At 40.0% G+C, this 17,124-nt stretch overlaps 1 protein-coding gene across 1 annotated transcript in view; it reads left to right on the forward strand.

The window, feature by feature from the left end:
• The window catches only part of cbl (Cbl proto-oncogene, E3 ubiquitin protein ligase), a 40,230-nt gene that overhangs the window by 9,106 nt on the left and 14,000 nt on the right, over positions 1-17,124 (forward strand). The window contains exons 3-5 of the mRNA XM_030402371.1: positions 13,075-13,221; positions 13,920-14,076; positions 16,981-17,102. Coding sequence (XP_030258231.1) covers positions 13,075-13,221; positions 13,920-14,076; positions 16,981-17,102 — 426 coding nt within the window. The remainder of the gene's footprint in view (positions 1-13,074; positions 13,222-13,919; positions 14,077-16,980; positions 17,103-17,124) is intronic.

The following is a 17,124-nucleotide window of genomic DNA, read 5'->3' on the forward strand; positions in this document are numbered from 1 at the left end:
ACGGCTGCTTTCACTGTGTTCTTCAGTTCAGCCTTGATTAGAAAATATGAGAACTCGGGCACTTATTTCCGTCCTTGTGGCTTCAGTCAGTATCAGCACTTGATAACTGTTGACTTGAATGACGATGAACGGGTCTCCACTATGGCTTAATGGCTTCTTTTTCAGGTCAGAATGAAGGATCTGAGTGTTTCATGAAAAACCTTATTGTAGTGTGGGTGGACATGCTATGCTGTGATGCCGTACAGACTTCTCCACAATGTCTGCCCCCGAGGGTTACGGACCCTCTACTTATCCAGCCCCCCAGTCATATATATCCTACACAGATTGTTTAGCTTAAAGTTGAAGTGGTGCAGTAAAAGCCTGGGGTTTGGGTTTTTTTCGTCAAGGAACAGTCTGCTAAATTCGATCTTGACTTAACAAGAAGCTGAGTTGTGTGAGTAAGAGGTGCCCTGTATTTATGTCTTATGTAATTATGGTAGCGAGAAAAGAGTTTGATGTTGGTCACAGTAGAAGAGAGTGAGGATGAAAGGGACTCTGCTGTGAGTGCGACTTAATTATTAACACTGACAGCCCATATTCAGTCAAAATCAACAGAACACAATCAGCACTTCCTCCTTGTTTGCCTCGCTTACTTCCTCTTCTGACTTTATACAAGAGTTGACAAAGACCCATACAGGAATTCTTTGGTTTCATTTGACAGTGTTTTTTAGTGGATAAAGTGTGAAAATGTTTTTTTCATTGCACAGTCTGAAAAGATAGTGACGATAAGAAGAGAGTGCTTTAATTCCAACAATATCGAAGAACTAGAACTGATGCAGTGAGTCGATTACATGAATTAATCCAACCATTAACCACCAACTATTTCGACTATTATGAAAATATTCTCAGGATATGACATTTGTAAGCCTGCAGCTAACAGTTTAAATCATCTTCTAATTATTTTAGTGAGGAACTTTGATCTGAAGAAAAGGTTTGCTAGTTAGGTTTGGTAAACTGTTCTGTGAGAAATGAGTTTAGTCTGTCCTTTTCTGGTTTTCCTCTTGTATTTAACATAGCTGCTTTGTCTATAGCCAGTAAATTAACCTGTTTATTGTCAGATAGGACATTTATATGTTGAAAATAGTCCCTGAGCAGAGTACTACACTAGAAGGGCTGATCAATGTGTCCTAAGACCCCCCTCTCTCGTCCGTGGGTCTAACCGGATACTGTTTTGACCTCTGTGTGAGAGTCTGTTTGATCGCCTTCCTGGGCTAAACTGTCATTACATCCTGACCACCGTCGATAGGTCCAGCTGGTCACAGGAAGTGGTGGGGTTATAGGCTGCAGGGTGTTGCAACTGCACTGTCGGACAATCTACACTACAGAAAATGGTATAAGTTCCTCATACTATTTGTAATATGGGTGTGTATCTCTTACAACCTAATTGGACTCATATCTTATCTGTCGATAGGGCCTACCTAATCTATTGCTGGTGAAAGCAATTATGGCTGTTGGCTTTGTGTTAAGCACTCTTGACACAAGATGTTATGTAAACAACTTCATTAACAAGTAGGTCAGATGAAAAATCCTAAACTAAAATTGTCAGTTCCTCAATATTTGATATTGAACATGATGTCTAACACAAATAAATAAAATTGGCAATATTTTTAATGTGGTAAAAACACTGCATTTTTCTTTCCAACGTTGTACCAATTACAACATCTGCACACATCTAGAGTTTAAAATATTAGTCGTTTAATCAATTGGTTGGTTGTCAGAGCAATAGCTTTATTGATCCAATCACTAATTAAATGATAAGTCATTTTTGTGCTTTTCTGTATTTCATATCATTGAATCATCTTTATGAATGTTGGTCAGACAAAGCAAGAATTCAGAATGGAAATGTTTACTATTTTCAGACATTTAAAAGACTAAACGATGAGTGTCATTATTTGCATCCCCAGCAGTTTAATTCTCACATCGTTTAACCCTACACGTCACTGCAAGCCCTCTTTCTTAGCTTGCTTCCATCACCATTCCTCTACTGATAGTGTATTACTCCAATCCTTTGCACAATAGAAAAATGCATTTCAGACATAATATTTTCACAACAGTCTGTTGGAACGATTTCATCTAGCTTCTACTCATTAAGCCTTCCCTGCAGATACTGCCATTCAGGCCAGGTGCCTCTCATTCAACAGTGATTTGGCTCCTTTTCTCTCGACTCGTCGTGACAGTGTTCAGTTGTTTTAAAAATGTTTCCATAGTTGCCTCTGTGTGAAGTGTGCGTACTTGTAAAGTTGTTAAGAAATTTGGGTGCACAACAAAAATGCTAACTGCTAAAATGAACACTGGAGCAAACATTCATCATAATTTTTTTAGTTTCTAAATATCACAAGCCACTTTTTAATTGTATTCCTGTTTTAGGAACTGCCAGAGAACTGTTTTTGTCTCTCTCAAAATCTTGGTGAAAGGTCCCCACTTTGCATGAGGCTTTTCTTTCTGGAGGTCAGGACAGGTGCTTGGTGCTCTTGTGTCTAATGCCACTACACAGATAATGGTTGCTGTTGCTACTTGTCACGGCACCTGTCTGTCTCTACTTGTGTCTTGGGTATAATTCTCTATTAAAGTTTATTTTCTGTTGTTGCTCAGGTCACATTTTGCTAATGCTATCAATCCTTGACAAAAGGATCAGAGCATGACATTTACTCTGCTACTGTTTACAGTAAAGTGCATCTGTGCCACCAGTGATTGATGCAGTCAAGCCTTTGTAGGCAGAGAAAAACATGTCATTTTATGGTACAGTACCTCTGGTATTTGCAAATGTCATTTGCACTCATTCCTATTTTGGTTCACCCATAGAGCCCCGTCCTAAAATATGACTTCCTATTTTCTGTAAACGTACTTGACATCCATGTGAAACAAAGGTTTGTCTCTGAGAGCACAGCTCTTGACTTTGACTATCTGAGAACCCATCTTATCATTGCAGCTGTAGAACTGCAGTGTGTGTGTTTGCAGTATTGGATGGAGCCATGAGGAAATGCAACGGTGCATTACAATGTTGTCGGATCAAATTGATTACAGGAGAAAGTTTGCATGAATATCAGGCATTCTTCTTTTATCAGTAGCTGCTGGGCTAAGTTTAGTTTAATGATTTAGTCACTCTCACTCCAATTATAAAAAAACAAAAACTACGATCATGGTTGCCATTCTTCTCGTGTATGTGTGTTTAAACTTGATAAATGTGGACGGTTTCATGTCACAGTGTAGTTCAGTTAGAAAACCACTACAATAAAGTAATAGTCCTGTAATGTTGAGGTTTTAAGATTGTGCCTAGAGAGTGGTCTGCTGCATGCGTTTCACTGCCGGTCGAGGATTCGGTTTTACCAGAACTCGTATGACTGAGCGTTCTGCTATCACACCATCTAAATAAAATGTTGGAGGAGTTCTAGTTAATGCATTGTTTCCCACGGAAGTGAAACACTCAGTTTTGCTCGATAACTCTTTGTTAGTAAGTGGCTTATCTGGTGTTAATGGTGCACTTTACCTTTAAGGAAATTAGTAAGAGTTGAATCCTTTCATCTCGAATTAAGCTGTACAAAAAGATAACCCTGAAATCTTTGTCTTGGTTACGCAGTTTAAATAAACACTATTTTCGCCACATGCAAAACCATGTGCCTCAACTGAATTTTAGTTAGTTTCACATTTTCAAGGTGATTTACATAGCATATCATTTAACAGCATCACTGTTGCACAACAAAAATGTAGTTTGAATTCTTTTTAGATACATCAAAGTAAAAGAAAAGAAACAAAGCAAAAATAAATGATTTTGTATGGTGGAATGTGGGGGATGAAATGAAACATTTTACAAAAACATTTTATCGACATATAATTCAGTAAATGGCAAATTTCTTTTATAATTTTAATGATTTTTTTTTTAATAAAGACCAGGAGAAAAAAGGTTTAATTTAGAAAAAAAAATAAAAAAAGCTTTTCAACTCTCTAAAGTCAGACTTTTCAAACTTGCTGAGTGGCAGCACATCCTTAGCTATGTCCTTGTACCGTTGGATGTTTTGTAATAGGGTCATACGGTATTGTTGCTGTGTACTTTACCATTGTAAACTGGCTGTGGGTTGTTTCCACAGATGTATCCGATGTAGGTCGTGACTGACAATGAGGCTGTTCAGACCTGGCGATCCTATCATTGGTGAACAGCTCTAAGTCTGTCAGTTCACACCTCGCATTCACATGCATCTCAAGTAACTACTTGTGATCTGATCTTTTCTTCCCCTACTTATATGCAGATAAAGAAGTACACAGCAGATGCATACAGACATGTTTTTTACACAGAGAAAGAAATGCCTTACTGTATAACCTTAGCCAAATGAACACACATTCAGAATAATTGAGTTTATCACAGACAGTGTTTTTTTAACATTTTACAAAGTTTCTCCTTAATAAAATGTAAAGATATGCAAGTGGCTCATAGATTTGCTTTACTCACCAGATCAGCCCACCCCAAATCAGTGATAATCTACAGACTGGTAAAATTCAAAGATTCACTAGCCATTTGGCTGGTGGACAACAAGTTAATTTTGCACCCTGCTTATTGTTATTAATGAAGTGTCTATAGCCGGCGCATATCGCTACCTTTTTATCGCCCAGGCTAAAGCCACAGAGCTGTGTCACACTGCTGACGTTCTCTATATGCAATCTTAGATATGAATCAAACTCAATGTGCTGCTTTTTGTGGCTCATATGTATATCTGTGCAAACTGAGATGAATTACGAAAAAGAGCGTGTTGTGTGTCTCTCCCTCTCTCTCTTCGCTTCCGCAGCAGGGAGTCTTAGTTGGTTGTGATGGACTTGGGAGTGAAGTAAAGGAGGCTTTTAGTGGTTAGCCTAGCAGCCAAACAGCTATCAGCCCTGCGAATGGAAAACACAGTTCACACTCTTGAGGCTGCGGGTGTTTCAGCTTCAATTACATTTGCCTACACTTGTAGCTTGGGGCTCTATGGGCAGATACACACGTGCACCATGAGCGCATGCGCGCACACAAATAGCAGAGCATCATGGTTATTTATGTCACTGCAGTATCAGTGAGCAGCCGACTCACGTTGTCCTCACACTATTAGATTATGGTGATTAGCATGACGCAGCCCACTAGCTTCTCTGCCCTGCAGGATACAACAAACACTTGCTGTTTATGCACATAGAGATAAATGAGCTCAGATATGCACTAAGATATGGCTATTTAACTGTGTAGAGAGGATTAAGCTAAACAGGGCTGCTGTTTTTTTTACAGTCTCTTTTTTTCTCCCTCACAATAATCTGAGTGTAAGCCTGTCTAATTGACCACAGTGATAAGAGCTGTGAAAGGGAGATTAAATTAAAATAAAATTAGAGAAGTTTATCTGGATTTTGCACAGGAACACAGCACTGGAACACGGCTATTTTTTTTTATATTTACGATTGTATTATTCAGTAGCTTGTGTAAGGAAGCAGTTAAGTGTGTTTGGATCATTGCTTGTGTGTGTGTGTGTGTGTGTGTGTGTGTGTGTGTGTGTGTGTGTGTGTGTGTGTGTGTGTGTGTGTGCTGTCATGGCTATTTCCTGATGGTGATCTGGAGTGAAGCCAGTTCCGGAGAGTTAAATTTATAAAGTGATGACTAGAGCAAAATGAAAAACTTAGACTTTCAAACACTTAATCCACTGTTTCCTCATCCAACAACTACATTTATTTTTAATGCCGGTGTTGATATTTTGTCCAAGTATTCACCACATTATTAAAGTCACGGTGCACAATGGTAATAACCCTGGCCCCACAAAACGTGTGTTCCTTGACATGATTGTCAAGATATACACAGATGCATCCAACTGCAACTCCATTTCTTCCTATTCACTTCCTGGTTTAGCGGATTAAGAATGTGCCTAAATGTGATCTGACAGACACTGAGAACGGGCATTATCTTGGGAGCCAGGAGGATGAGATTTAGCATCTCCAAGTAGGGATGCTGCTGAATTCTTCTCTTGTAGTTATGTAGTGTAGTGATAGGACAGTTTTTGAGCTTGAGTCCTTTTCGAATTAATCTGCTTAGGAGTGAAATACTGGAAGTGCATCCGTCATATGCCCTTTTCCATCCAGATGGAGTCTGATTAAAGCCCGTGGTGGTGGATGGACACAGTGTGAGTGCTTTGCATATGACCGGAATAGTACAAAAGTGAGGCTGACTATGCTGACGTGTCTGAAGTCTCATCATGTTACCTGTAGTAATTGCTCTTTCACATGCAGCTCTTATTCTTTTCGATGTACTGTGACTGTTTGGTCTCTCTTAGTTCTGCAACTAATGATTATTTTCATTATCAAATATAAACCCATTAAGACCTAGGGTGCTCATTGAAAATGCATTTTAAAACCTACGGCATTGTTTGAAAACCCTTCCTAGTACCTGGGGTTTTTCAGAAAAACTTGACACAATTGTCAACGTTCGCTAAAACTTTAAAAAAAGATGTCCTCTGGAGATAGAAACTTGGAAGAGAATCTCTTTAAGAGCATTAGACTTTGGCTTTAATTTGACTTTATCCAAAATACACTCACGTCATATCAGGCAATGGAGAAACACACAAACGTCTCACCCAGTCTTAAGGGTATACACACCCAAATATTGCATCTGGTCGTAATGGGTAAATTGATTATTCGTCGAGTGTTTGAAATGTCAGAATTCTTTTAAAAATGTGGCATCACAATTTCCTAGAGCTGAAAGTACCATCTTCAAATCTTTGTCAGACCAACAGTCCAAAAACCAAAGACTCTTCATTTACTGTCATTGATGACTAATGCCTTTTAAGAAGCTGGAATCGGCAAATGTTGGACATCTTCTCTTGAAAAATAACAAACAATTATTCGAATATCATAAAAGATGACAATAAGTTTTCTTTCAATGGACTAATTAATCAATCAACTAGGTGTTGCTGTCTTGTCTCTGCTAACCTGACAAAATGTGATGAGAAATGTCCATTTAATTTGGAGGTTATCATAATGATTGACTTGGTGTGGGGTGATATGACTGAGGAAACATGGACACCAGTGTAGTCATCTAAGGACATAGACGTGTTCAGATTAGACCTGTAATGTAATTTTTTGCAATCCATTCAGTGTTTCAAGCTCATAACACAATTTTTTTGCCGCTTTACACGGTCTTTCAAAATACTAAGTCCTGATCTTGCTTAGTTTATCTTATGAACTGTTGAAAATGGCTTTTGGTAGCACAGCTGTAGGGCTCAGTTTGTGTTTGATGTGCATTTCCTTTTTAGCCTTGTGCAGAAAAGATAATGCAGCTGCGTGATGATATTACAGCTACTTGTGACTCTTGCCAATCCAGACAGGCTCTCATTCTTGTTGGGCTGACCCTCGCTGGCTGTGCTGCGGTGCATTAGCGCAGCGCAGTGCGGTGCTGGCTAACTGCGCGACTTTATCACAGCCAGCAGGAAACAGGAAGGGAGCAGCCAGCTGCAAGGTCAGAGGTCAATCTATAGCATGAGGGGGATGGTGGACAAAAAAGCTAGTGTTCAAAAAATAAGGTTTGGCTTGTGGCTGCGTCACAGTTTAGAATGAGTGAGAGGTGGAGAAAGGAAACACTTTAGACATATGACAATCCAGAGTATGTTAGCAAACCCTTCTCTGCACATCTGTAGCCCACTGACTGCATTGTCCTTGTTGGCACCACGGCTTAAGTAGCAAGAACAGTTGTAGGAGCACTGGCTAATGCCTAGTGCGTACACACACACAGTATAGAGCTGGTATTGTAGGATGGAGAGGGACACCGACACAGATGCTAAAACAAATACCAGCTCATTCTGCTATGGTTTGAACCAGAATCTTGGAGTTTCAGCTAATATTCAACAAGCCTGTGGTAAAGCTCTCTCCATCACACAAACACAACAAAGTCTTATTCACTGTGCAAATCTCGTGCCAGAGACAGCTGTGCCACTCTGTGAGCTTGATGCCAGTCAGACCAGCACTCACTCGCATTCATTCTTTCTCTCAGTCTCTGAGTCACACATACGACGTTGATGTTGGCTGCCACAGCGTACACTCACTGTGTGGGTACGTGATGTGTAGAAAAGCCTAGAAGTGCACAGTCACGTGTTAGGGGATTTTTTTTGACTAAGCATTTGCCACTTGATGTGAAACTTCCTGTGCTTGTGCAGGTATAGCACCTGACTGTCTTTTACCTTAAAAGACCCTCCTGCATGTGTCAAACACAGGAGTGACGTAAAGGTTTATCACTGTGGTTTGCATTATTTTTTTTCTTCCACCTATCATCCTCATCAAACATACAATTTCCTGTTAAAGTTGGAACCATTCAATTGTTTCTCATGAGAGATTTCTGTATTTTTCTTTCTGACCGCTCTCTTCTTATTGATTTGAAGCAGACACTTCAGTTTGAAAAAGTTGATGTCAAATATTGCTGCTTTATGGAGCTGTTCTGCCTCTCTCAGCACATTATTTAAATAATTTAAGATGAAACATTTAGTCAATTAGTTAATGGATGGAAAATTAATGAGCAACTGTTATACTCCTTAATACTTTCAACTTTAACCTGTCAATCACTTCTTTTTCCTTTGTGATGATTTGCTGCTTTTTCTGTGAACTGAATATCTCGACTTTTGGAGCGTTGGTCAAACAAAACAAGACATTTGAGGATTACAAGCTTTTGCTCTGATAAATTCTGATGCTTTTTATCACAGTTTTTCTAGATTTTGTACCTTTAGTGATTAAATGAGAATATAATTGCATTATTATTCCATAATAAAAATTATTGTTATTTACAGCCCTAATTGCAGTTTTGTTTAATGTTCAAACATAGCCAGGATTGATGCTGGTCTACACGTCCCTGAAAATGTAAATGTCCTCAACAACTGGGAGGATTTCTAGTCAATTATTATTGTTTATGGTTTTAATTGAGCTTAAAAACAGTTCACGGGTACTGCTGATGCCGTGCATCACCAACCCAAAACACCAGTATTTGATTACTGACAAATGACACTCAACAATCAACTAGTTTTCTTACAACTGGCTTTGAGTGCAAATTTGGGCTCAACTTTGCCCCACTTTTAGTAATAATTCCTGTCCGTTTGCCTTTTTAACAGGATTCCCCTTTGCTTTTATTCTGAACTCATCTTTAGACCACAGTTGAATTGGCTGAACTGAATAAGATTGGTTGCTTCTAGATGCTACCCGCAGAGCTGCAGCTTGGACAGACCTGATTGCCCTTTGGTCTGTTGAATACATGTAAAATCCAGCCAAGCTTCAGCCTCTTCAGATCAAAAAAATGTCAGCATATATTGTGCCTGTCAGAAACTTTGACCCTAAGTGAGAATCTTGAAACATATCAGTAACATTGCTGGTGAATTAGAAATACATTTTAATGGTGCTTTTGAAGAGAGGAATTTCTAATCTTGAATTCTTAAGTAGCCTCCATTAATGTTTTAAGTTGAGAGATGAGAGAAGTGGATTACTGGATTCATCAGACTGTAAACTAGCCTAGATGTGGAAATGAAAGCTGTGAGTGAGGAGTGGATTAATTCCACGCATAAACTAGAGACGGGAGGATAACTGTCTTCATACGATTACGCTGTAGATGAAAGCAGAGCAGGAGGGGGCCGGTTGTAACTCAGATAAAAGCACAGGATAGAGAGAGGTTGACAGGAGAATGGATGAGACCACAGCTCGAAGGCTCAGTAGGCCAGTAGGGCCAGGAAGCAGAAGAAACAGAAGAGGACCGCCCGCTGAGATGATAGCTGCTGAGGAAAACACACAGAGATGCAATGTCACACACGCCTGCCTGCCTTCCCTCAGATGGCACTGGAAAGGGAAGACGTGCACGATGGTGCTGAGCTCCTTAGGGAGATGCTGTAGTTGAAGGTCTCATTTTCCACATTGCATCACTGATGAGGGCTAGCCCCGACTTCAAAGACATCCAGTCCCAGGCATCTGGCTTCAAGTCTGCTGTAGATTTTAAGTGGGCAGAGCAGCTCAACAGATTAGACATCCAGCTACAAGAGTGTTCACTGTTTGAGGCTCACTTACTACTGAGAGGCTATGAATACGACGCTTTATTGCAGTTTGCGGGCGTTTGCATTTTTCTCTTTCAGATTCTAGTCTGCTTCCTCCGAGGTAAACGATCATCCTAACAAGCGCTGGTCTATTTTGGCAGGTTCTCAACGTACACTAATCTTATTCATCCATCTTCAGTGACTGTCCTCCTTCCTCATTCACTCTTTCCACTCCCCCTCCTCTCTCTCCACTCATAGGGTTTGTAGTGTAGTGTGTGGCAGCTGCAGTGTAGCCACGCTTTCATTGCTGTCTCTCTTGTGCATGTCAATTCACCCTGCCCGACAGCCAAGCACAATCTCCCTCTGTGCCACCTCGTAAATCATGGCTTTCTCAGCACAACACTCCCAAAGCTGTGATGGGGTGACATTGTGCTGCTTCGTTCTCCTTATTCTTTTTCTTTTTTGACCCTCCCATCTCACTTTTGCCTTCCTCAATTATACTCGTCCCCTGATCTTCCTTTTTATGTCATCTTTCTTTTTTCCTCTCCTCTGTGCTTGTCAACCAGCATTTTGCAACTAGAATCGGAGCTGTACATTAGGATGTCCATCTCTGTGTTGTGTTTTCTATTTCTGTGCTGTGGAAGTAGCTAAGGACAATCCTCAGTGGGAGAAAAACGCCAAGCAGAAACCCGACCTTGAATTAAATGTCTTTATTTCCTTCTCCGATACTTCCACCCTTGAGCCTCCATCTGTCTAACAGCATGTTTTAGAAACTTCAGCCTGTTATTCATAAGGAAGTGAACAGTCTACATTTGAAGCTCATGTTTTTTTAAGAGGCAAGGCTAAACATTCACGTTGCCTCCCCACGTGGGTGTCAGAACTAAATTTAAGAGTCACTGAGTTTGCCTCGTGGAAAAACAAGGAAAAACGCTAATTTAGTGTTACCTACACTCTTATCACACGTTATCTGGAAAGCTGACCAGTATACCAAGTAAACAGTTAACAGTAACATTTAAAAGAAGAAAGGAAAAGGTAAGGGTTAATACCATCCAAAAGATCAATAACATCCTGTGTAGACTCATACCGAAAAGATTGGGCTTGACGTCCAGTGGGAAATTAACTTTCAAAAGCATCTGAACTTTAATATGTATTGCTTCCCAAAATGATTTTCATATTCGACATCTATAATATATGAGAACAGTTTGCACTGTAGGCCTCACAGTTCCTCCAGTGGTCAGGTCAGATGGTGGAAAGACGCTGCGGGCTGTGATGATCTCAAAGTCTGCTGTGCTTAATCCAAAATGCTCGCTTTCTTAACAATCAAAAATTAAGCATGAGTTGGATGAGCGAACAGCTGCTGCACCTTCATGTGCCGCTGTTGCCATGGACGCACCTTCTGATTACATCCTCTGATATACAGTATCAATTTCTAATTCCAGTTTCAATTATGTTAGTGAGAATTTTGTGGACAGCAGATATTTTGCTTTATTTATAAGAGCAAGAATGAAAAATGTCACAAGGAAATCTGCATTATCTTGATGTGGCATGTTCATGGCTGTGACTGCATACAGTTTGACAGGTAGACATTTAAACTCAACTTTGTCATGTTGATTAGCTCAAGACTGCTAGAATAATCTTTTTCAAGTACTTGGTGGATAGATGGGAATCTGAACACACAGTTCCTACTCTCAGACACACCTTGAACGACTTCCCAACGCTCCATGAGTGAAGTGATGTATCTCAGAGAACATCAGCCCTGACAGTTGGATGGAACTAGTGTCAAGACTAATTCCCCACTGAAGGGGGTAAAAAAACAAGCTGACAAACAAATGAGAGAAGGCATGTAGTCGGATGGTATAACGAGAGAGATGTAAGGTTTCTACCTTTTTTAACTAGAATCATGTTTGTTTTTTTGCACATTTAGCCTCACAATCTATGATACAAGGGGGAAATGTGGTTGTATTTATTAGCAAATACAACCATCTCACTGTGACCTCTGCTTCACTTTGATATGTTTCTAAAAGCAAGTGTAAAAGTTGAATCCAAACGCATATAATACATGTTTTGTTTGCAAGCATTTAAAAGGAAGTTGTCAGCCGCCTCGCATCATTGCATTTTTTTGCATTGTCACATGGCTTAGGCGAAAAGAATGGTGAAGTTGCCATTTATGGTTGACTGATGAAACTGCATATTTGATATTTGAATGGTTCAGTTTATATAAACAGAAGTTATCATGATCTCACTTTCCCCATGACTTTATGAGATTAGGCTTATTTGTTTATTGTGCAAACAGCCAATTTGGAACAGTATAATGAATATTCAACAATTAATGAATCATAACCTCGGCACACATTTTGAAACAAGTTTTTGCTACAGCTTAAACCTACAGGCTTCTTTCTATTCTCTTAATGTGTATGTGTACTTGGTGACACAAGTGCATGTGTGATTGCAAAGAAATTGTCTTTTAATGGGTGGAGTATGGACTTAATCCAAAATTTAAAATGTAATCCTCCCTTAAAACCAATGAAAGGCAGACTGTAGGGTTTGTGTGAAATTAAAATGTCTTTGTTTTACATGGACATATGTATTTGAAATAGCCTACAGTGTGCCTTGTGGCATTTTTGAAGGAGGCATTTTGCATTTCAGATTGAAACTGTATTCCACCCATGGTATGAGCCTCCTTCAGAACATGGAAAAAGCTCAATACACCTGAAATATCGGAAGACGATCTGTATGTGATCACCTCAAAGACCAGGCAGTGCCTTTCTATTTGTAAATGCCTTAGTGTATCAGTTTTTAATAACTTGTAATACAACCTTTCTTTAACACCATCAGAATTGATAAATGGATCTCATGTAGCATAAAGGGGACAACACCTACTTTGTTTGAAAACCCTGCTGTTGTAAAATGAAACTTTGAACCATTTTAATCAACACATGAAATGCCAATACTCTTCTCTCTTGAAGCTGTTATTTCAGCTGATGAAAGTGTTGAAGACCAAATCTCACCCCCTCTTCTCTTTTCTTGACTTCCACAGGCGGAACCTCACCAAGCTGTCGTTGATCTTCAGCCACATGCTGGCTGAGCTGAAGGCCATCTTCCCCAACGGTCAGTTTCAGGGTGACAACTTCCGCATCACGAAGGCAGATGCTGCAGAGTTCTGGAGGCGTGCCTTCGGGGACAAGTAAGCACAATGCTATATTACTTTTTATGCATCAAATATAGAAATACCTCCGTGCTTCCAAATTGACATGCTGCTGCTTTACAGGGTGTTGCCAAGTAAGTGAAGTAAGTTGAATGAGAAGATCCTGCAGAGAGAGAAAACAATCTGCAAATGTGGAACTACACAAAGATTTAATCAGCTAGGTTTTCCTTGGACTTTAAAACAATACATTTATTTCCACCTTTATTAGATAACTGTGTGGTACATCTTTAGCAGGGAACTGGCCAACGATATGACCACCATTTGGGAAAGTACTGTGTTTTTTGCAGTGCATTAAAGTTCATCTATGTGCACACTGGTAGCTGTGTCAATTAAAAGGTTAGCATTCATGACTTGTGACCTTCAAAGATCTCTTTGAGAGTACTGAAATAGCATTTCCTTTTTTTTTTTATCATGTATGAATCACTAGAATGTTTGCTCTTTACAGGAAATTCACTTCATATCTGTATTGAGATGTTTTATTGGTGTATTACATGCACTGAAGAAGCATTTATTAAAACGGTCCCTGCAGCTCTACTGCGCTTATTTGTGGATATGTCACTAGGCATCATGCGGTTAATCTACATTCAACATCAATTATTTATGATATTTTGCTGTTTGATTTCAGCTTTTGCAAGGGGATGTCGTCATCTGTTTTGTTTGTGTTCTGTGTGTTGAAGGACCATTGTGCCTTGGAAGGTGTTCCGTCAGTCTCTACACGAGTTTCACCCCATCAGCTCTGGTCTAGAAGCCATGGCCCTTAAATCCACCATAGACCTCACCTGCAACGACTACATCTCCGTCTTTGAGTTCGACATCTTCACCAGGCTATTCCAGGTACAGAACACATACACTGTGCAACATTCAGCTTGTCTTATCATGAAGTTGTGTGTCAATACATGGGTTTACACGGAGCCTCATAATTAAAAGCCCAAACAGAATAAAATGTTTCTGTAAGAACCCCTCAATCAGAATAAACGGGCCCAATCTGAACGCAATTTAAAAAGGGGGAACTTTTCATAAACAAATCAAACAAAAATCTGTCCCGTGTAGGGTTAGGGTTATATAACCTGACCTGGCTTCTAATTTAGTGTAACATGTTTCCCCACTTAACCAAGATGGCAGCACCCAAGGTGAACTGGTGTATTGCGGCAGCTTTGTTTTTAATACGAACTCTTGGAAAACTTAACAGAGACGAAAATGGATATTCACCTTAAGGACAGGGAGCTGATCAAACACGCTCCAAAAAAAATACCAGACCCTATTAATCCCACCCAATTTAAAACAGTTGACCCAGTATCTACAAACGGAATGAAGAAATATTATCCACGTAAATAAAGCTAATGAGAGGAGAAATGTACAAAAGAAGAGAGTGATAGTTAGCCCAGAGATGGAGGGTAATCCATAGTCTGTTAGCGCTTGGTGTAGGAAACAAGTGTCATTTGAGCTGCACATAACTCAAAGAACTTAAACTGAACACATCTTTTTTCAGTTAACTTAATCAGCCTGTTAGCAGGATATCTGCTGACTTGTTCACACTGTCAGGCGGAACTGAAGTTGAAACTTTCCTCTGCTGATTTTGTCCTCTTCAGTGTGTTGTTGCTTCAAGAGGCCTAGGTAGAGAAGCACACTGAGATCCTTCTCAAGGACAGTCCTCATTACATCTGCTCCCATAGGGTTCTACTTTTTTATTGCTAGATGAATAATAAGCAGCAATGATGAACATTTTCGGAGTAATTCCCTGCACAGGACTCTAACCAAGTACTCACTGTGGGGCTGTGGAGCGTTGGTGCGTTGTCAGTTTATGAGCTGTTTTACTTTGCCAAACCCTGACTCAACTTTGTAATTGATAGACCACAGCAATGACGTACTGCTCATGCGCAGGGAGTTGTGGTGAGGTAGAGAGCTAAATGCAGCCAACCGTTTCAATTTTGCAATTACATACAGTACACAAGGCAGCAGGAAACAACCCATTTTTTGGAGTGTCTTAGTGTATGGAGGTGCAGGTGGTGCACAGCTCTTGAGACGTTCATGAGTGAGGCAGCACAAAAAATGGGGGCTGTGGAAAAGAAATAAAGAATAGTGGTAGGATGGGTTATCGAGCACCATCTTCAGCGCTCATCTGTCAGGTATTGCTGTATTAACACAGTACCATTGACTATTTTATACCTAGCTGCCTACGTTGACTAAAACCTCTTGCATTGTATCCTACAGTAGTGTATGTTGTTTATTCCCTCAGTGACATTATCCTCTGCAGGGCGCAGACCAGCTTAATGAAGCCTAACCAGATTACAGACATTTCCTATGACACTCCCTCATACAAAAAAAGCCCTCCTCTAAATGTCCTCAAACTCAAAAGAGGAAGTGAGCCTGTGGCCATTTTGAGCTCTGTCCTTGATGTGCAGTAGAGTAGGGGTGATCTGCTCTTTGAGTGAGGTGGTGATTATAAACCAGTATGTTGCAAAAGAAGAGGCCACTAAATATGTACCCTACATCTCTAGATACTATGTTAGCCAGTAATGATGCACATGAATACAATAAATCAAGCTTGGCACACTTTTGTTTAAACCCGGCCAGTCTGCCATCACTTTACACTAAAAGAGAGATTAGAGTCTAGTCAAGGAGACCATTTCAACTTGTCACTTCCTATGTGCAAAACAAGTAGAAATAACCAACACCAGATTCTTAAAAAATACGGTAAATCTGCAAGGAGACGGGACAGTCCCTCTTCGTGATGTAACAGATTTTAAAAAGGTACGTTTTTAAATGACAACTGTTGCGCATATTGGACCATGGCTGAGACTTTTACAGCTCGTTCTCAGCGTTGTGTGTGTTAATTCAACTTCCTTTCACACTCCAGACTGACAGCATTTGCGGAACCACCTACTCACCACCATACTCAGTAAGCGATGGAGTAATGTGAATTATTTTCAAAGGTGGCAAAAGTACACACATTCTTTATTTAAATAGAAGTACAGATACTTGTGGAAAAACAGACTGGTAAAAGTAGAAGTACTGGTTCAATGTTTTTTTTTTTTCAAGTAAAAGTAAGAAAGTAAAGGCTATGAAATGCATAAAATTATCCTTCTGAAGGGCCATATCTATGCAAAGCTAACTGAACCTCCCGTCATGTTGATGTAACTCAAAGACTATTAAACTTTAAGGTAGAATTAATGAGATTTGTGCTAGATGTTTGCAAAAGCACCACAACGACAGCTGATGTAATGACTCAAGTGAAATACAAATGCCTCAAAAATCCACAGTAACCAAAGTATTTTTACTTCACTACTTCCCACGTCTTATTTTATATTTGCTGAAGTTTTCACCCTTTAGCATTAGGGTGGCTTGACTTGATTGGGTTCACGTAGTCTTTAAATAAAGACACATAAGCACCTGTAAAGTCATCAGCTCCTGCTTTAAATGCAATATGTGGAGCAGTCTGCTCAAGTCCGTTTAACCGTCATCGTTCTGCTCTGCCAGATGGTACCAAATGAGTCACATGCTGTTTTAAGTGTTGCAAATTCTCCTTGAAGGACCTCTTTACATTGCTTGACCCAGGTTGAAATGGCTATTCTAAATCAGGCTAAGAGTTCGGTAAACAGTTGTTTTAGTGTCATCCAAGATGCTGTATATTTCTCCATTACTCTGCTCCCACTGTTACTGCTGTGTCCATTCACTCACACATCAGATGAGTCACTCTCTCTTTCTTTCTTGTGTATGTGTGTGTGTGTGTGTGTGTAGCCTTGGTCATCCCTACTGCGGAACTGGAACAGCTTGGCAGTTACTCACCCGGGGTACATGGCCTTCCTCACCTACGATGAGGTCAAAGCACGGCTGCAGAAGTTCATCCACAAGCCTGGCAGGTGAGACAGAAACACGTGCCCT

This window comes from Sparus aurata, chromosome 2 (assembly GCF_900880675.1).
Source record: "Sparus aurata chromosome 2, fSpaAur1.1, whole genome shotgun sequence".
NCBI classification, from domain to species: domain Eukaryota; kingdom Metazoa; phylum Chordata; class Actinopteri; order Spariformes; family Sparidae; genus Sparus; species Sparus aurata.